Source organism: Strix uralensis, chromosome 33 (genome assembly GCF_047716275.1).
Source record: "Strix uralensis isolate ZFMK-TIS-50842 chromosome 33, bStrUra1, whole genome shotgun sequence".
NCBI classification, from domain to species: domain Eukaryota; kingdom Metazoa; phylum Chordata; class Aves; order Strigiformes; family Strigidae; genus Strix; species Strix uralensis.
In genome coordinates, this window is record NC_134004.1 from 2370414 (window position 1) to 2391075 (window position 20662).

At 62.4% G+C, this 20662-nt stretch overlaps 1 protein-coding gene across 2 annotated transcripts; it reads left to right on the forward strand.

Moving 5' to 3' along the window:
- Positions 1-256: 256 nt before the first annotated feature.
- On the forward strand, positions 257-20444 carry ASIC1 (acid sensing ion channel subunit 1). 2 transcript variants are annotated; one of them, XM_074853930.1, is made up of 13 exons: positions 257-485; positions 606-720; positions 1131-1525; positions 2585-2780; positions 15901-16051; positions 16488-16615; positions 16818-16968; positions 17054-17110; positions 17191-17344; positions 17430-17521; positions 17741-17820; positions 17948-18052; positions 18273-20444. In XM_074853930.1, exons 3-13 carry the CDS (start codon positions 1161-1163, stop codon positions 18375-18377), a joined length of 1584 nt encoding a protein of 527 aa, XP_074710031.1. In that variant the 5' UTR covers positions 257-485; positions 606-720; positions 1131-1160; the 3' UTR covers positions 18378-20444. The 2 variants fall into 2 exon arrangements, with proteins under 2 accessions (XP_074710031.1, XP_074710030.1); XM_074853929.1 differs by lacking the exons at positions 257-485; positions 606-720; positions 1131-1525; positions 2585-2780 and adding an exon at positions 14245-15177.
- Positions 20445-20662: the final 218 nt, after the last annotated feature.

Genomic DNA, 20662 nt, shown 5'->3' on the forward strand with positions numbered 1-20662 from the left:
AGCCGGAGCATCACTGGAAGGCACTGGGGGATGGGAGCGGCACACGCACGCACACGCACACACACATTACCCACATGCACACGCCAGCAGCACCAACAGCCCCTGCCAGCAGCCTGCAATCGCTGGAGCGCCCCGCTCCTCCGCCTCTCCCTCCTCCTCCTCCTCCTCCTCCTCCTCCTTCTCCTCCTCCTTCTCCTCGCTGCCCACCGGCCTGCGGCACCCCTCCGCGGCCTCCAGCCCCACCAGCGCACAGACAATGACTTCATGCGGATTATGCATCTGAAGAAATCACCAGCTCCCAGATAGCCACAGGGGGAGGTATCCATGTGTTTGGCAGGGAAGCAGCCTCCTGCTCGCCTTCCTTCTCCTCCTCTTTTCTCCTCGCACCCGGCAGCTGCCTCCTCTCCGGCGATGGTCGCCTCCGGTCCCCCCGCACAGCGCTGAGCGAGGCCCCGGCGCATCCCCACTCCCACGCTTGCACCAAGGTACCGCCGAGGCTATTTTTATTCCCCCCCTTTCTTTTCCGGTTCGCCCGCTGCTGCCGGGCTCGGTGCCTCTCGCACCCTCCGTGCCTGCACGTCTCCCGCTCCCGTCTTCCCACCCAGCGGCAAGAGGTGGAGGGAGGCTCGTCCCAGCCCCGGCACCCGCGTCGCAGCGGCAGCCACCGTCGCGGAGCAGAACGAGCCCAGCTCCGGCCGCGGCCGCCGGCCCTGATTCCAGGTTTGCATCCTCGATTCCTTCATTTATTTGTCGATGCGCCGGTGCCATTTGGGGGAGGTGGAGGGGGGGGAGCTGGGGAGGGGGGGGGGCAGGTGGGAGGGGAGGGGTGGATACGGTGGGGTGCTGGGGGGGGGTACAGCACCCTAGTCCTGCCATGGGATGGGGAGGGCAGAGAGGAGGTGGGAGGGGAGGAAATGCAAGAGGTTGCACCCAAATAAATATATATATATATGTGTGTGTGTATATATATATATATGTAGGCTTGGGGGGAAGAGCAGGACACAGCAAAGCATCTGCCCCATGCGAGGGCCGCTGGGCACGTCCCTGCACGGGGGTGCCACGGGCTGGGCAGCGGCAGCACCCACGAGGCCGCCCCGGCACCGCGCACCCATGGGCTCCCTTCTCGGCAGAGTGGCCGCCCCGGGGTGCCAGCACGGACCATGATGGACCTGAAGGTGGACGAGGAGGAGGTGGACAGTGGGCAGCCGGTGAGCATCCAGGCCTTCGCCAGCAGCTCCACCCTCCACGGGCTCTCGCACATCTTCTCGTACGAGCGGCTGTCGCTGAAGCGCGTGGTCTGGGCGCTGTGTTTCCTGGGCTCGCTGGCGCTGCTCGCCCTCGTCTGCACCAACCGCATCCAGTACTACTTCCTCTACCCCCACGTCACCAAACTGGACGAGGTGGCGGCCACCAGGCTCACCTTCCCCGCCGTCACCTTCTGCAACCTCAACGAGTTTCGTTTCAGCCGGGTGACCAAGAACGACCTGTACCACGCCGGCGAGCTCCTCGCCCTGCTCAATAACAGGTGGGTGCTGGTGCTTTGGGGTGGCCCCAGGGGACGTCCCCATGGCCCTAGCCACAACACCAGCCCTGCACCTCGTGGGGCAGTGAGTGCCGGAGAGGTGCGCTCCACCGCTGGCGTGGGCGGCGTCTCCGTAGTCTCCGTGAGGAAGCGAATCCTGAGTTAGTTCAGCTCCGCAGCTGGATGCAGCCACTCTGCGGCAACACTGGCAGCCGAGAGCTGCCAGGTCCTGCCACTGCTCCTGGGTATGTGGTCCCATGCTGGGCTGCCCTGGGTGCATCCAGCGTGGGTGGCTCCCGGCCCCAGTGCGTGCCACAGGGCCACCCTGGGACACCCGCGGGGCAGATGCAGCACTCACAGCTCCAACACCATGTCCTGGGTGCTGGACACATGCAGCGAGGCCAGGGATGTCAGCAGGCGAAGCCGCTGAGCATCACCCACGCGCCAGGACCAGGGTCGGCGCCATTCCCTGGGCCGTGGGTCTCTGCAGTGTCAGGGCACGTGGGGAAGCCCCTCACCCGCCCTCCCCAGCCCTTCCCTGTGGCTGTGGCAGCTTCTTGGTGCCACCAAGCCACTGCCATGAGCCCAGTGCCAGCAGCAACACGCAGTCCCTGCCTGTGTCGTTTGCTGAGGGGCTTCACCGCTGCCCCCACTCATGCCCCAGGGAGGGGTTTGGAGCCACAAGAATGGGGGCTGAGACCCAGCACACTCAGCCCATGTCCCAGCGAGGCCACCAAAGGCACGGGGCAGGCGGCTGGGCTGGCCTTGGCCAGGGCCGGTGCTGCGGGACCAGCTCTGGGGCAAGTGGGAAGGGTTTGGTACGTGGCCACTGCCACTGCCCAGCTTCTCCTCCTCGCCCACTCTCCTGCCGCCACTCACGTGCCTCTGGGCCACTTCGTGCTGCTGAATGCTCTGAAAATGCCACGTGCAAAGTGCCTGGGACTCTGCTGAGCCCTCGCCGGGGCTGGGGCAGGAGTAGCTCATGTGAAGCCCAAATGGGTTTCACTGGTGGGAGCAGCCACCACGGTCAGGCCTCAACTTCTGCCTCCTCTTTCCCCTAAGATACGAGATCCCAGACACCCAGACGGCCGACGAGAAGCAGCTGGAAATCCTGCAGGACAAGGCGAACTTCCGAAACTTCAAGCCCAAACCTTTCAACATGCTGGAGTTTTATGACCGGGCTGGCCACGACATCCGGGAGATGCTGCTGTCCTGCTTCTTCCGCGGGGAGCAATGCACCCCTGAAGACTTCAAAGTGGTGAGTGCCCCTGCGGCCCTGGTCTAAGGTCACATTTCTCCCGTGCAAGGAGGGTGTTTGTCTGCCTGTAGCTGCTGCTGCCTCCTCTCAGCTCGGAAAGGACCGCTAGCATCTTCGTTAAGGGGATGCCGGGGATGCCGCTGGCTTTTAGAGCTCCCCAGGAGCACGTGCCGCTCGGTGCGGCTGCACAGGGTGCTCCCGTGTGGGCAAAGCTCCCCGGGATCGCTTGGGGTCTGCAAAGGAGGGTTGTGCATGCCGGGCTGGAAACCTCGCGCTGGAAACTGCCGCGGGGTGAGGAGACACCGGTGGAAAAGCAGGGAGAGCCACGGCGACGGCCGGCGGGGAGCCGAGGGAGCCCCGCAATCCCTCGGGGAAGGCAGGTCCCGGTGGCACCGCGCGGCGTTGTGCCCCACCACGGAGGTTGCGCCTCGTGCTGGTGCACGGATCCAGCGCACAATAAAGCCTTTATCCCCCCGCGGCTGCCTCTCCCCCCGTCCAGCTGGGAATTAAACAGTGCCGGCTATTCGGGTGCTGCCTAATAAATTCGGCAGCCAGGGTGGCTGTTCCCGAGCCGGCTCCAGCATGGAGCCTGCAGCTCTGCGCTGTTTGGGGTCCCCGTCCTCATCCCCAGCCCAGGGATGTCCCACTCATGTCCCGCGCCGGGACGAAGCCACCAAGCACACGCTGGCACCGGCCGAGCGCCTGCGGAGCTGCTGCCCAGGTCCCAGCACAATTCGGGTGATTTTAATCATCTGCATTAAATTCCCTTGACAGGCTCTTTACATGGAGCCGTTCTCTGTTGTCAACCGTCGGGCGTTTTAGTTATTAAATGGAGGCAAGTTGCAGCCCGGAGGGGGCTGGATCCTCTCCAGCACGGCCAGCGAGCAGGGCCGGCTCCCAGCCTGCGTGTGGCCACTGGCCGGTTTCGATGCCGGGCTCTTCCCGGTGCCCAGTCGTGTTTTCTGCGCCGAAGCATCCTCAGGGACCCTCATCCCAGCTCCCAGCCTTCATCTCTCGGGTTCCAAATACCCTACTTTCTGCATCCCCTCTGACCGGCAAAAGCAAAATAGACTCACAGCTGGTTTGTTATTCCTGCCTGGATTATTCCTTGCAAGCAGGTTGGGATGATTTAATGGATTTGATTAGAAAAAGCTGCCTCTGTGCTACATTTATGTTGCTCTTTGGATTCCCCTTGCAGCCTGGCACAGGCAGGGCTGGGGATGGTGCTGCCTGTGCGGGGGCCCCGGCAGCTGCTCCGTCCTGCTGAGCAGTTTGGGAAACCTTTGCCCCGTCCCCGCGCGGGGGTCCCGGGGCTCGCGGCGGCTTTGAGAGGGGTTTGTCTGACGGGTGAATTCTTGCCGCCTCGCTGCTGCCTCCTCCCAGCTCCGACTGCGTCCGCCCAAGCTGAGCCAGCCTGGGGCTGCTCTGGGCCTGGTGGCACCGGTCAAGGCTGGGGGGGGCCGGGGACCATCACCCGGTGACGCACCATCACCCCGGCTCGTGCCGCCCCGGTGCGCGTCATCTGTATTTCGGGGACCCCTCGCACCGTCCAGGCTAATGGGGTGCCCCGAGCGGGGCTTTTGCAGCCGGCGCTGCCGCTCTCCTCTCGCTGGCACAGAGCAGGCGCTGACTCCAGGGAGGGCCCTGGCCAGGGAGGATTTCTGGGCTGCCCAGACCCCACAGGCTGGGGGGAGCTGCCTGCACGCCGGCGGGGATGCACGTCGGTCCTCTGCCTGCGCCTGTCCCCTGTGCAGCCATTTAACTTCGGTGCCGTGACAGCTGGGGAGAACTGGGGGGCCAGTGGGGATGGCTGGGGGGCCGGTGGGATGGCTGGGGGGCCAGTGGCCGCCCGGGTGATGCTGGCTGCATGCTGATGCTGGCCGGTGCAGGAGGTGCCGGGCAGAGCCGCGGTTCTGCCGCCAGCACCACGGCCCCGCCACGCCGCGGCTGCCACGTTATCTGTCCCCGGCAGAAGGGAGGGCTTGGGGGGGGGCGACGCGGCGAATGCAAATGAGGGGCTGCCGTAACCGAAATATCCGGGGTGACAAAAAGGCGGCAGGAGCTGAGCCTGCCCGCGTCCCCCCTCGCGCTGCCGGACAGTGGGAGAGCATCGCCGGGGGGGCAGCTGCAGCAGCCCAGGGCCCGCCGCCCCCAGTGCGGGGAGCGCTGCCCGGGTGCCCCCCGGGGATGCACCCACCCAGGAGCATCCCAGGGGGGCGGTGGGCTGGGTCTCAGCCCCCTCACCCTGCAGCTGGGACAGGATCCCCCAGCACACAGGGCTTGTGCGGATGCCATGGGGAAACCCATCCTGGGATCATACGGGCTTTTCCCACCTCCTCTTTCATCCAGTGTCATCACCAGGCCACGTCGGGGGGTCCCTGGCATTGTTCATCCCCCTCCACCCACCCTGGCTGGTTCACCGCAGGGGCTGGGTGCTCCCCAGCAGCAGCCGGGGCAGGATGCAGGGATGCTCCAGGGACAGAGGTGGAGCTGACCGGGCTGGGCCTTGTCTCGTGTGGGGGATTGAACCCTCTAAGAAGACCCAGGGGGAAACAACTGGCCCACCCCAGCTTCGCCCTGGCTCTTCCCAGCCCCTCAGCACCATGGGGGTGTCTGGCACCCACCAAAGCTCCCCCACTGCAGCGGTCCAGGACGGGGAGGAGGACGCACAGGGAGGAGCAGCCGTCTCCTTTCCCCAGCCCCAAAATCCTGGCATGGCCTTAAAGCCCAGAGGGGCAAACACAAGGCTGAGGGGCAAGTCCTGATCCCCCTCAGGGACACGGGCTGAGGTTGTCCCTGTCACATGCCCAGAGCCACAGGGCCACACATGGGGTGGGCAGGGGGAGGCTGCCCGGTTCCCCTTTGCGGGGAAGGGGGAATCGCCCTCACTGCTGCCTCTGTTTCGGGACTGCGCTCCCCGACGTGCTCATTAGCAGCAAAGATCAATGTTTCACGCTTGCTACTTCATTATTTATAAGTTCAAGCCCTCACGCCTCTGCGGGAACGCGCGGCCCCATCAGCTCCCAGCTTGCGTTTCCTCTCCCTCCCCGCTCCAGCAAAGGGCCCCAGGAGCTCTGCTCATCCCCCGTGGATCTGCCCCTCGCCCAGCAAGGGAAAGGCCCAGGAGTCCTGTCTCTGGGCTCTAAACCTCATTAATTTTCTTTCCATCCCTGGGAAAAAGGAGAAACCCAGAGGATAAGCTTCCTCTACCCACCCCAGTATGGCCTGTGGGACAGAAACTGGGGCAGCCCCACATACACTAAACCTCAAGACGGTGCCCCAGGCTTGCGAAGCCCCTTTCTAGGGGCCGGTGCAGCCAGGGGTGATGTGCCTGGTGCGGTGCAATGGGCGTTTGCAGCTTTTCCTTCTCACACCCCGTGATCCCATCCCGGGGAAGAGCCACGTCTCCAACTCCTCGTCACCGTCCTGCGTCAGGACAGGGTGGCTGAGCCTGGCAGGGGAGCTGGGAGCCGTGGGGCAGCACACACGGGACATCCTCCATAAACTGCAGAGGATTAAGACCTCTGGACCATTTCCATGAGGCTCCAGGGCTGAGATGGCACTAGGGAGAATTGAGTTTGACATGGAGATCATGCCGCTGCCTTTTGCATCGGATTCTGCATCCTCTGCCCTGGAAATACCGAGTGCATGGAGGAAGAGCAAGGGAGGGAGCAGGAAAGGCCTGGAGCAGTCCCAGCAAACGCCGACCATGCTCCTCCTCTCCTCCTTCCTCCCATCTCTGGAGCAATGTGGGGGCTTCTGTGACAGAGAAGGGATCCAGCGGCATTTCACTGTACCCCACAGCACCCCATTGCACCCTGCTGAGCCTCCCCACCACCTTTCTGAATCCCACTGCACCTTGGTGAGCCCCACTGGACACCACCAGATCTTGCTGTGCCCCTCTGCACCCTGCTGTGCCCCTGTACCCTGCTGAGCCCCAATGCATGTCCCTCTGCACCCCCAAAGCCTCTCTGAACCCCTCTGAACCCCCTGCTTAGCCCACCTCATGCCAGCTGGTGTGTGTTGGGGCTCAGCTTCTGCCACCCCACGAGCACCATGGCTTTTCCCCCTGAAAAAAAGCCCCTCATGTCATTCACACCTGCCCCGTTGGTGGGTGCTGGGGTGTCCCCCAGCACCCCTGGGAGCTGGGAGGGAGGGCTGCAATGGGGCGCACTCAGGTCTCTGAGTATCCAACCAGGGGATGCTGCTGGTCTCGCAGCTCCACCTCGACCCTCAGCCCCACGGGACACCCAGCACCCACTGGGGACCCAGGCGTCCTGTCCCCAGCACCCCACGGCCCCGCGTGGAGCTGCGGCAGTCACAAGCCCGGGAGCCCCGCGGTGAGCAGAGCTCCCCCGCGGCGCAGCGTTAGTGGATAATCATAGAGCCGGAGTGAAAAGCATCTCCAACACAGCTGGAGAGACCGGGCGCGGGAATTACTGATACCCAGATATTTCCTGGAGCTTTAGACAGTCAATAAACAAACCACATGGGCCCATCTGGCTCTGGAAAAACAACTTGGGGACCACGCGTGGGCAGCAGAGCTGGCCGCTGGCCCCAAATAACATCCTCCTGGTTTGGGGCCCGTCCCCGGCGGCACGCTGAGCCCCGGCATCTCCCACTGCGGCGCCCGACGGAGCCGGCGCATTCACAGATTCTGTAAGACATTCAAGTGATTTATGTAAATCACTTCAAAAAGTGGCACATGGGCTCCTAAATAACTTATAAGCGTTTGAAACCGCTCGCATGTATCCGTTATTTTGGAGCGGTGATTCACCTCCGGCATCCCGGCAGTTCTCCCTGGGGCCATCCCCACCTGCAGCATCTGCCAACTCCCGGCTGGGCTCACCCTCCGCGTCGGCCTCTCTCTGCTGTCGAGTAGCAGCAGCGTTTGACCCCGGAGGTTGCATCATTTTCCAGACAAATGAAGCAAACCCAGTGGGACATGGGCTGCCTGGTGCAAAATAATTGGAGGTGATGGAGCAGAGGAGCAGCCACGCACGGGACCGCGGCCGCGGACGGGACCGCAGCCCTTGGCTGGGGGTGGCTCAGCTCTCCTGGGAAGCTCAGCGGGTTGGGAACGCCCTGACTCTGTCAACTCACTGGCAGCTCGGAGACTTTCCGGTATCACGGTATTTTGCTCAAAGCAAATCATCCAGAAAGCAGCTGTGAGCAGTTTAAGCCCTTGGGCACGGAGCAGAGATGCTGGCAAGCGTTGCTCCTCCGCTGCCTCCTTTCTCCAGCTTCATCCAGGCTTTTCCAGACACGGGCACCTGCGGGCTGCGGGCAGGACTGGGGATCCTTCAGCTGCTTGTGGCTTTGCTCGTGTCGAAGTCAGTTGCATTTCACACTCATTCTGCAGCGGGACAGTGATGCCACGGTGTGACCCCGGTGCCGTTGCTGCGTGGGAGCGGAGCCACTGAACCCACCACGATCTTGGCTGAGCTGGTGCAGAAAAGGGTCAGGAACAAGAGGGCTGAGGACGGCACGGCGGGAGGCTGACGCGTGCCTGTGCCCCGCAACCGCTTCATTAGCGGCTCTGCAACGGAGCAGGGAAATCATTTAGTGCCTCGAGCCTCTAAGCGCTGAATGTCACTCCCACCCGCCCCAGCAGGCGATTAAGGAAGGAGAGAGAAGGACACGGAGGATCAGGATCGGGCCCAGCCGGGTGTCCGTCCCCGGCAGCACCCCCAGGCGCACCCAGAGCCGCGGCGCAGAGCAGCGCACCCGCACAGCAGCACTTTGCACCCCTGGAGGGGTCACGCACACCCACAGCACTTTGCACACCCGGAGGTGTCGTGCCAAGAGATCAGAGAGGCTCAGATGCACCTCAGGGCATTCCTGCTCCTCTTGCGATGCCTTCGCACATAAAGAATCATTAACAAATGAATTATTAATTATTCATAATAAGCCTTAATGGCATCTGTGGCTGCTGGAAGAGATGAGGCTTTCGAGTGCTATCCGGCCGCAGTGGAGGCAAGGGTGTCACGGCTGCAGGCGGGGCACCCTGTCTGCCCCCCCGGTGCTGGCCCCCAAGGGAGCCGCAGGCTGGAAGCGCAGCCCCGGATCACCACCAGCACGTGGTATTTTTCCAAATTGTTGCCCCTTAATCTCCCTTCGGTCTTTATCCGAGACCCAGGCTGAGCAGCAGCGAGGCACGTGGCGCCTCTGCCAACTGTGGGTATTTCGAAGAACCTGCCCAGGAAATCTCCTGGTGCCATTTTCCCTCTCCTGCCCCGATATCAAGTGGACAGAAGCCGGGGCAGAGGGCGGCAGGTCCCCGGCGCACATAGACCCACGCAGGAGGCAGAAATCTCCCCAGGGAGATCCGGGAAATTAACTGTCTCGTGGCCTTTTGCCTCAGTTTTAATTTATCTGGCTTTTTATAGACGCCTTTGTTTTATCGCCTGCAGAGAGTTTGGCCAGAGCCGGGGCTCTCCAAGCAGTGGGCGCCGCTGCAATTCCTGCAACAACCATGAATCAAGAAGCTCCTCACCATCTCGGGCTCTTATTTATTTATACAGGCCCCGACACTTGGATATTATAACCTTTTTTCTTTTTTTTTGACTTTATTTTCCCTCTGTATGGACAGTTTGGTACATTTGCATCCAGGCTCTTACCATAAGGGCAGAGATGGGGCAGGGGACGGTGCTGGGCCATGGGGCTTCTCACTCACCCTCCGGTTTCTGGGGGATTTGAAGCCCCCTCTCCTCGCTTCCCCAGCAGCCTCACGGCCCTGTAAAGCAGCAGAGAGACCCCTCCAGAGCAGCCGCGCGCCGGGGCTGCGTAACCGCCCTGCTTGGATTAGATTAGATTTGAAAACCGTGGCGCATGCAGAGCCAGAGCGAGCGAACACAGCGAGAAAACCAGATAGGAATACAATTTTTTTTCCCCCCACCAATAAAACCGTCGGCTTGAATCTGCTTGCACGCACTGTCTAAGCAATTGTGAAGGATGTCGGAAAAAATTGCAACCTGCTTATGGGTAATTCGTGATCGGCAGGAAACAGGGAAAGGCACTGGGATAAGTGTCCACGCAGAATAATCCCAGTTGCCCGGGAATTAGCAGCGCCTCGACAGCATCCTCCACATCCTGGCAGGGCAGGAGCCAGCACAGGCCCGTGACCCCTCCATGGCACAAAGGGAACCACCAACGGGTAAATCACCTGAACGCTCTCGGCGTGACAAACTGTTTCAATTATAGGAGCGTAAATAGATCCCCGGCGAGAAGGATAAGGTGGCTGTGGGAGCTGTCACAGCGGACGCACGGCGAAGGGCCCGGCCGTGGGGACACACTCGACCGCCCGCGGAGCTGTGGAGGGCCCTGGCTGAGCCCCCCCGAGCCGGGGGCCTGGAGGTGGCCTCTGCGCCCCAAGGCAGCAGCACCTGCACCCGGCTGGGCTGGCTGGGAAGCGCTTGGCAGCGCAGGCCCAGGGAAGCTTTGAAAGATTAATGGAGTTTAAATGGAAACGTTTGGAGAGGAGATAAGGCTCATCTGATATGAAATCATATGGAACGACGGGAGCCAGGGAGGCCCCGGGTCCATAATGAAGTCCACTTAGCGCATTACTCACCATAATGTGCTTTTTATTAAAGTCCTGTGCTGCAGATGCTGGGTCTGCAGCCGATAACCCGGGGCAGGGTGGCACAGGGACCTGGAGCACCCAGCCGCTCCGCCCTGAGCCCTGCCACCAAAAGCAGCCAGGACGGAGCGCGCCAGCCTGGCACGGTCCCAAAAAGGGACCTTTGGTTCCCCGTCCACTGTGAGAGCCCAGCGCCGCGGCAACACCGGTCCCCACGGCTGGGGCCGGGCTGCCTGGGCCCAAGGGGATGGGGTGGAGAGGAGGCGGAGGTGGGGAATAATACAGAGGAAAAACTCTTTTTTAATCATCAATTTTTCTGCATTAGAATGTGACATGCTAATCCACTGTGAAGCATCTAATCTGGGGGATAAAGAGCTGGATAACACAAGCTGCGCCCGGCTTGGCTGGCGGAGTGAGCGGAGGCAAGGTGGCAGCATCTGATAAGGGGCGGCAGGATTAGTCCCGGCAGAGATCCCCGCTGCCCGGGCAATCCCACCTCGCTCAGCTGCCCCGACTCTGCCTCTCACCAGGGTCAGGGAGGGGATCTGCAGCCCCGGAGCCGTCCCAAAGCAGCTCATCCTGCCCAGAGCAGCCACGGAGGCACTGCGGGTGCCACCACCACCATCTTGACAGCTCTGGGAGCTGCAGAGCACATCCACGGGCCAGGGCACATCGCAAACCTGATTTTTCTCCCCTGCAACGCATCCGGCTGCGTCGTGGGAGCGGGACAGCCCGGCTGTGGGGGGCCCGGCTGCCCCATCAAACCTCCCTCCCCCAAATCCTGCTTCTGGCTGCTGTGGGGTTGCACCCCATCTCATCCGTTCCCACCGGTCAGCTCCAGCCTCTGGGCACCCCCAGGGATGATGCAGGGAGCTCGGCCCCGGCTCAGCAGGTCCTTGGCAGGGACAGGCAGCGCCCCGAAAACCGAGCAGGTCCAGCTCCCGGGGCGCTTTCTGCGACAGCCTCCCCAGGGCCGGGCTGCTGCTTGCAGGCCCGGGATAACAGAGCTTGCAATGTTGTTTTCTCCTCGCCTCCTCGGGGATTGGTTTATCTCTATGAATAACTCCATCCCAGCTTTGATCTCCTCTGCCATTAAAGCGTGACAGGCTGTGAAATGTGCTGTTGCTGCCGTCAAATCCCCCTCCCGCTTCCCCCCCGCCGCCTCCGTGCTCCCCCGCTCCGGGGAACCTCCTTTCCCGGGCCCGTGACGAGCTGCAGAGCAGCGAGCGGGGCCGAACCGCCACGGGACAGTGGCCAAACACTACGCGGGAGCCAGGAAAAACGAGGCTCCTTCCACCATCGCGTGTCCCTCGCTGCGGCAGGGAGGAGGGCAGCGAGCATCCCGGGTGCCCAGCGGTGGGTCGGGGTGTGGTGGCATCATCCCAGCACGCGCCGCCACGGGGGCTGATGTCACAGCTAATTATAGCATCCCCCGTCCCTCTCCCCCGCCAAAGCTTTACCTGAGAGAGGGTAAAAATAACTCCTGGCGAGGGAGGAGCTGGAATGAGCCCAAGGACTCCTCCAGCATCTCCAAAACTTGCACAAACCAGGACGGCACCCTCCTGCCTGCAGCACGGGGACACGGCCACAGTTTGTCCCCACTCGTGGGGTCAGGACACGCTCCCCTGAGTGCCGGTGCCACCGTGCTCCTGGCTGCGACCGTCCCCGGTCACCTTCACCCCGGCTCAAGTGTCAGCTGTGGGACAGGCGGCGGTAACTGGAGCCGGGGCAGCGCTCATCCTTGCTGCCCCAGCGAGCTGTTTAAGCCGAACAGGCAGGTTAATGGCCCCAGGCGATGACGGAGTGTTTTCATTACAGCATCTCCCTCTCCCTGCTGCAGTTGCTCCCAAGAAGACACATTAAACCTCCCCGTGCCGTGGGATCAGATCAGCCCCTCGCTCACACCAGCAGGGACTGGCCCACGGGGCCCCGGGCAGCACCGCTCGCCCATCAGTGCCCTGCCAGGGCCAAACTAACCCCTTCAGGTTTCTCTTCCATTTTCCTTCTCCTCCCCTCCCTCCTGCAGACACTTCACAGAAACTCCCTGTTCAGAGCTGGGGAACAGCAGAAATCCCACCCCGATCTCAGCCAAGTACCTGCTCGCTCCCTGTGAACAGCATCCTCTAGCACTGGTCTGTGTGATCAGCCCAGCTTGCTCCCAGCTTGCTCCCACAGGGCTGAGCCAGCCCAGCGCCCCCAAACCCCCTCCCAGGTGGAGCCCTGATGCCTCTATAGCCCAGTCCTGCCCACGGTGCAGCTGCAGCTCATCCCTGTCAAAAGCAAAGGGCCGGGATGTGACCTGGTACCCACGGCACGGTGGCTCCCAGACACCAATCCACCTCCCTGGTCCCATTTCCCAGGGTGTTTCCAGCTTCAACTCTCTGGGTTGCTCCCAGAGGGTGCGACCTTGCTCTTGGCTTTATGAAATTTCATCCCCAAAGTCACCCACCCTTTCCCCCAGGTGCTGACAGCCTCCCCAGCTCTGTGGCAGCTGCATCCCTCTTACACAAGGGCCCCGTTCTGAATATTGAGCTTGGGGAGCCCCAGGATGGCCCCTCGAGGAACAACTCGCTGTCACATCTTGGCTGGGCCCACCCTGGCAGGGATCTCTACCCATTACACCGGCGTCACTGGCTGGGGAAGAGCAGATAACTTTGCCCTAGTATCAGATCAGATTTGTACAAGTTTCCCGGTTGTATTTGTTCGCCCGGCTTGGTGGTGCCCGTGTCCGCGAGCCGGGATGTGCTCGGGGACCAGGGGCCCCGCAGTGCCGCTGGGGAAGGAGTCACTGCAGGCTGGGACGCACTCATCACACTCGGGCATCAGCCAAAACCTCCCGTCCTGCTCTTGCGCATCAACACGCTGCCGTATTTAGATGCTCCCCTTCCCCTTGGGCCGGCGCTGGCGGCTGCGGTGCTGGGATGGGGCTGGAGATCGCTCTGTGGTCGCATCAGATGCTTTTATGAAGTGCTGAGTGCTGGAAAAAAGCAAACCACGAGAAGGGGCTGTGCTGCTGCAGGGCTGCAGGGAGGAGACGCCGTTGCTCCCCGCTGCCAGCCTGGCCACCAGCTCCATCCCACCATCCTGCAGCAGGGCTGCCCCCCCCCGGGACCCCCAGCCCAGCCGGCTCAGCAGCACCAGGCCCGGACACCGTCCCCTGGGGGGAGCGGGGGCTTCCCTGTGCCCCACAGGGACCCGAAGACACACAGCGTGCTGGCTGGGCTCTGCAGAAGGAGGCGTCACCTGAACCATGGCAGTGCCCAAACCCTGCCAGAACCAACCTTGGCTTGGAGGAGGACACAGACCTGGCACCGCTCGGGACACCATCGCCTGCGCCGGACACTGCCCCACGGCACGGGGAGAGGAGCCCGCAGGGCCGGGTGCTGCTGGGGCAGGATGGGCACTGCCAGAGCCCGGGGACACCACAGCACCCTTCCGCCCTGGGTGGGCACTGCAGCACGACAGCAGCACTAATATTTTGGGAAAACCTCTGGCTCCAGCCGCCCTGACGAAGAGCCCGGAGAGCCTGGCATATGGTGGCTCAGGAAACAGCCCGGCGCCCGGCGGGGAGGGCCTGGCTGGAGCAGCCATCCGGGCTGCCAGGGCCGTGCTGCCCCGCAGCGAGGAGGGAGGATGCGGCGTGGGCACGCAGCAGGCCCATACACCCCCCTGCACACCCGTGTTCGCCGGACACGGCAGCCCCTCGGGCCCCTCCGGGGCAGCACCGGGAGCTCCCAACACGTCGGTGCTTCTGGAGCCGGTGACGTTTCTGCTCTGTCCTGCCAGCCGCAGCCGGCTGTCCCGGGGGACCTGGGGAGCCCGCAGAACCGCCCCTCGCTCCTCCTCTCCTCCTCCCTGCTCCTCATATACCCTCCTCTCTCCGTCCCCTCCAAGCATCCCTCTGCTCCTCTCCCTCACTCCGCTCGCCTCTCGCTCCTTTTCCCTTCTCCATTTCTCTTTGAACTTGGCCCTTCCTCCTTCCCTGCTCTCATCCAGCCCCTCTCACCCACACCCTGAAGAGCCAACCCACCGTCAAACACCCCCAGGCTGTGGCAGAGCAGGGGCCAGGACACCCACGCCGGAGCTGGGACCCCCACGCCAGAGCCAGAACCCCCACGCCGGAGCTGGGACCCCCACACCAGAGCCGGGACCCCCACACCAGAGCTGGGACCCCCACGCTGGACGATGCCTCTCCAGATATTCTGCACCATCTCGTTCGCCAGCGAGGAAAGACCACAAGATGCTGCAGATGCTGGGAAGGGAGAGGATGGAGCAGACGAGTTCCTGTATGGGCAGGAGGAGGATGAAGAGGAGGAGGAGGAGGAGGACGTGGGGGCAGCCACGGACTTCGTGGCCTTTGCCAGCAGCTGCACACTGCACGGGCTGAGCCACATCTTTGTGGAGGGCAGCCTGGGCGCTCGGCAGGCACTCTGGGCGCTGGCCTTCCTCCTCTCCCTCTCCGTCTTCCTCTACCAGGTGGCCGACCGCATCGTCTACTACCTGGAGTACCACCACGTCACTCTGCTCAGCGAGGAGGACAGCCCCGAGATGACCTTCCCCGCCGTCACCTTCTGCAACATCAACCGCGTGCGGGTCTCGCAGCTCAGCCACGAGGACCTGCTCTACCTGGCCCCCCTGGTCGACTACGAGCCTGGGATGGAGCTGGGCTTCACCCCGGCACAGCCCGGCCCCTGGGATGAGGATGAGCCCCTAAATTTGTACGGGTTTTTTAACCGCACTTGCCACCAGCTGGAGGACATGCTGCTGAGCTGCAGCTACCGGGGCGAGCAGTGTGGCCCCAGTGACTTTGTGGCGGTGAGTAACCCCAAGGCAGCGGGGAGCAGCCGACGCCGTGTCGGAGCAGGCACGATGGGTGACACTGCCCTTGCCAGCTGGCTTGGGGACAGGCTGATATTTCAGCCCTGTCCGCCGGCACCTGGGCGTCTCGCTGGAGTTGGGGATGGCACCGGCTGTGGAGACCTGCTGGCGGGACACGGAGAGCAGCCCCGGAGCTGCGCTCGCAGAGGAGGTGCCTGGCAGCTCCATCCCGGCATCACCACGGCCCGTGGGGCACCGTGGGGTCTGTGGCCTCCCCTGCCCCTTGCCCAGGCTGGCAGCAGCTCAGCAGCGTGGAGACATGCCGGCTGCCGGAGGCATTAGCTGGAACGGCCGAGGAGGGACCGGGGGGTTCAGGATCCCGTCCAGCCCCATGGGAGGGCTTGGAGGAGGTGCAGGCGTAGGGCTGAGTGCCGCCGACTCGGGGAGCCAGGGCTGCCGTGGGGTCTGTGGGGTCGAGGCACTGCAAAGTGTCTCCTCCGAGTCTGTGCCATCCCTGTGCCTCGGTGGGGAACATCTCCTCCTCCAGTTCCAAGAGGAGACAGTTCCAACAGGGAGAAGCACCTGTAGGGCAGGAGCCTGGGCTGGATCCTCCCCCCAGGCTGGGCCCGGCTGTGTTTCAGGGCCGGTGACACCCTCGCGGGTCCGTGCTGCGGTGCCGGCAGCGGGGCCCCAGCCTCAGCCCCGTGTCTTCTCCCGCAGGTTTTCACCCGCTACGGGAAGTGCTACACCTTCAACGCAGGGCAGGACGGGAAGCCCCGGCTCATCACCATGAAGGGGGGCACCGGCAACGGCCTGGAAATCATGCTGGACATTCAGCAGGACGAGTACCTGCCAGTGTGGGGGGAAACAGGTAACGCACCGCCCCAGCGGCTCTGCCAGCAGGTCCGCTCGGTCACCAGCAGCTCCCAAGGTGCTTCCCAGCCCCTTCCCAGCTCCCCACCACGTCCCTCAAGCTCCCTCCTCTCCCCTCCTTCCATTTCTCATCACTTCGAATCCTTTTCTTTCCTTTTTCCTCCTTGTCTTTGCTCTTCGCCATGGCAACTCCCCATCGGTTTAGACAAGCAGCCATCGCTTGTTTATAAATAGAGGCAAACACTTTCCCTGCCGCTCTCCCCGGGTGCTGGAGCAGGAGGGTCAGAGGCGGAGGGGACAAGGACACGGACAGATGGTCAGATGGATGGACATGTGAACGGATGAATTTGCCCAGGGGAAGGGTGGGAGACAGGAGAAGTTTTGGTCCCTCTTGCAGAACAGGGTACAGCTCACCCCGCTTCTCTCTGCTGCAGATGAGACCTCGTTCGAAGCCGGGATCAAGGTGCAGATCCACAGCCAGGACGAGCCCCCGCTGATCGACCAGCTGGGCTTCGGGGTGGCTCCCGGCTTCCAGACCTTCGTGTCCTGCCAGGAGCAGCGGGTAGGGACCGGGGGGGCCGGGCTGCTCCCTCCCACCCCACGCTGGGGGCTTGACCTGCTGTGGGATGCCGAGCCTCCTCCCCTGTCCCCACATCAGATGGAGAAGGGGACCCGGCCCTGGGGACCGATGCAGCGAGCGTGTCTGTCCCTTGCCAGGGGCCGGTGGGCTTCTCTCCTCACTCCTGGCTTCTGCCCCCTCCCAGCTCATCTACCTGCCGCCTCCCTGGGGCGACTGCAAGGCTGTGGCGGGTGACTCGGAGTTTTACGACACCTACAGCATCACGGCCTGTCGCATCGACTGCGAGACCCGCTACCTGGTGGAGAACTGCAACTGCCGCATGGTGCACATGCCAGGTGAGCCCCGCCATGGGGCCCGGGCCCGCCGGGCTCTGCCCACCGCCGTGATCTCGCCCAAAAACCCGCCTTCTCTCTCCTCCAGGCGATGCCCCTTACTGCACCCCGGAGCAGTACAAGGAGTGCGCGGATCCGGCCTTAGGTGAGGCTGCCCAGCCCTGTGGGACCGAGCTGTGGGGGTTGGATTTCTCCATCTCTCCATCTCCCTCTCTCCCTGCCCAGATTTCCTGGTGGAGAAGGACAACGAGTACTGCGTCTGCGAGATGCCCTGCAACGTGACCCGCTATGGCAAAGAGCTCTCCATGGTGAAGATCCCCAGCAAGGCCTCCGCCAAGTACCTGGCCAAGAAGTACAACAAATCGGAGCAGTACATCGGGTAACGTCCTGCGGCCACGGCGGCGGGGCAGCATCTCGTCCCTCCGTCCCAAATCTCAGCCTGACGCCGCTTATGTCCTGCACAGGGAGAACATCCTGGTGCTGGATATCTTCTTTGAAGCCCTGAACTATGAGACGATCGAGCAGAAGAAGGCGTACGAGGTGGCCGGCTTGCTGGGTGAGTGTTGGTGGTTGTGACGAGGACCCTGCGGCAGCACCCGGCCGGCGCCCTCCGACACGGTGGTCCCGTGCTCCGTGGCCCTGCTCCCGAGGGATGTGCCGACCGTGTGGCTGCAGAGCGGGGCACCATCACAGCGGTGATGAGTTCTGCCCTTCCTCTGCTCCCTCTGCCACCGGAGGCCTCGTGCCTCCCTGATGGCTTCCCTCTCCTCTGCAGGTGACATCGGAGGGCAGATGGGGCTGTTTATTGGGGCCAGTATCCTCACAGTACTGGAGCTGTTTGACTACGCCTACGAGGTGAGTGTCTCTGCCATCCGCGGCTGCCAGGGAGGCCCAGGCTACCCTGGAGCACCGAAACGCTCGGGTGGGACATGGGGAAGAGCCGCCTGTGAATCCCCACGGTACTGAAATCTGGCTCTGGCAGGTGATAAAGCACCGGCTGTGCCGGCGGGGCAAGTGCCGCAAGAACCACAAGAGGAACAACACGGACAAGGGCGTCGCGCTGAGCATGGATGACGTGAAACGCCACGTAAGTGCTGGGTTTGCCACGGGAGCTGCTGGTCCTCGCTTGCAGCTTGGAGGCTGCCCCAGATATGTCATGGGGTAGGGGGGCATCACCATTTTGGGGAGCACTTGGGAAAGGAGCAGAGGCACCAGGCAGAGATGTTGTGGGGAGACAAGACTCGAGCTCTGCAGGGGGCTGGGGGAAACCAGTGACCCCAGTGTCCCGTCCGTCCTCTGCCCTGCAGAATCCCTGTGAAAGCATACGGGGCCACCCGGCAGGCATGACGTACGCAGCCAACATCCTACCTCATCACCCGGCCCGGGGCACCTTTGAGGACTTCACCTGCTAACCGACGTCTGGATGTACAACCTGAGCTACCAAAGCCCTCCGGAGAGCTGCCCTTCTCCCTGCGAGCGCCAGCGGAGAGACACATCTAGGGGACCTTGCTCCTCGCTACGGTGGGACACGGACAAGAGCGACGGCCTCGGATTTCGGGGCAGGCAGTCGGGTCGGGTGACGCTCGAACCCGGCGCAGCCCCCGCGGCAGCTGCTCCGCGCCTGCCCCGCTAGTTCAGAGACTCGAGGACGCTCCAGCCCGGCCCATCCTTGCGGTGCGGGGAGCGACACGCACAGCGGGCTGGGGCACAGGCCTGCCCCGTCTCCTCCCCTCGGCTCCCCTCGGCCTTTTTAACTAGAAACCCAGAAGCCAAGAAGAAGCAGCCGTTCGGCCGCAGAGTCTTCATCCACAGCCCTGTCCGTCTGTCTGTCCATTGTCTCCATGCCCATCCTGCCCCAACGCCTCGGCTGGCACTTGCTGGGACCCCCATGCCCGGCAGGAGGGATCACCGAGGAGCCCCACGGCATGTCTGGCAGGCATGGCAGCGGGTTCGGCAGTCCCAGGAGAGCCTCGTTGTCCCCTGGGACCGCGGTGGCCCGTGGCCCGCCCTTGCCTGGGCACCCCTGGCCACTCCACGCGCATGAAGACGGGGCACCTCCACCTCTCCGAAACGTCTTCCTCAGCACCCTGCTCCAGGGACGGCGGTGCCCGGCCACTGAGCTCGCTGGCCGGCCGTGAGCTCCAGAGGGGACTCAGCCAGGGGGTGCCACCTCGGCACTGAAGACCCCGTCGCCCGGGTACTCTCCCTTGGCCATGTTGGGTCGGGCGATGGTGTGGTCTCCCTGTCCGTCTCTCCTGGCCAGTGCTAGCCCTGCCCCACAGTCCCTCCTGTCCCCAAGGGTACCCTGTGCGGCCCCCAAAAACAGCCATCTTTGGGGAGAAAGGCAGAAGGAAAACTCCTGGCCCCCATTTCGGCTGCAGCCACCGGTCCGGCTCGGCCGGGGGCAGCACAAGGGACGGCCCCTTGGCACCGCTTCGGCCAGGTGGGCACAGGAGCCCCGACACCGAAAGGGTTCGTAGCTCGAGGGACACCCCACGGCACAGCAGCCTCCAGTCCCCGGGCCCGCAGGCTCCCACCCCGCCGAACCCCCCGGCAGCAGCTGCCCCTGGGCACCACGAGCCCCGGGCGTCTTCAGGGCATCCGCCGGCTCGCTGCCCCAGGACGGCCGCTGCTCCTCCCGCCGCTGCCCTCTCCCCGGCATGCAGAGACCTGCCCTGGCAGCCGGGGGCCGGCCGGCCGGTGCTGGCCCAGTCTCTGCTCCCCGGGCCCACAAGTGCACCCCCATTTCACTCCAGGGTCAGTGGAAATTGGCCTCCCCCAGCCCCTGCCAGCCCCCAGGCCCCACACATCAAGCAAGAGCCCTCCCAGGGCTGAAGTGCTACTTATCTTTAAGAGCTTTTGCAATAAGTCTTTTTAGTAATTATTATTTCTAAACTGCAGTTTTGTTTTTATTATTGACATTATTATTATTTGCTTCCTGACCAAAATTAGGAACTGGGGGTCAGTCCTTTGTATCCAGCGATCGCCCAAAGATGACGGGTCGGCCACATCCATAAATTTTCTTATGGATTTTTCCTAATGTTTCATTGCGTTTCATTTATTTATTTTCTTTCTTTCTCTTTCCCATTAAAGCTTTTAAAGATGGGGCTGGGATTTGACCTTGACGCTCACCTGTTGAAGCATACACTTCTTTGTTTCTATTATGTCATCTGCATTTTATATTTCTTATATATAATATATATGACTATATATATATGTGTACATATATATATATATCTCTATATATGCATCATATCAGTGTAGATACCCATCTAGTAGCATTTAGGCCTTGTTCTTGTGCCATTTTTTTTTCTGTTACTGATCTCTGAATGCCTTCAAGTGTATAAAGTGTTGAATTCTCTCTGGTATCTGTACTATGTACACACATTTTCATAGGAAGCACAATAAGATGACAGATGCATTGTACATCAATACCTGCTACTCTTAACGATGATATAAAGAATGATATAACTCATGAACACTGAGCCTTTCTCTCTTGCTGAGCTGCTGGAAATGCTCCCCAAGGAGGCAGGTGGGGACGGCATCATCCCAGGATGTTCTTGAAGGCGTCGCTGAAATCCTGGAGCCGAGACCAAAAGATGGGGGGGAAGGATAAAGCTTTGGCCCAGACTTCCAGCACCGTCTTTAAACGCGCACACGAACACCAGCAGCATCAGAGCTGACGTTGAACAGCCGC

Excerpts from the sequence above, each read along its gene's own strand:
- ASIC1 (XM_074853929.1), top strand. The coding sequence starts at position 14,548 with ATGCCTCTCCAGATATTCTGCACCATCTCGTTCGCCAGCGAGGAAAGA. Across the intron at positions 15,178-15,900 it reads GCCCCAGTGACTTTGTGGCG|GTTTTCACCCGCTACGGGAA; the intron begins GTGAGTAACCCC and ends CTTCTCCCGCAG. Across the intron at positions 17,522-17,740 it reads CGAGGTGGCCGGCTTGCTGG|GTGACATCGGAGGGCAGATG; the intron begins GTGAGTGTTGGT and ends TCTCCTCTGCAG.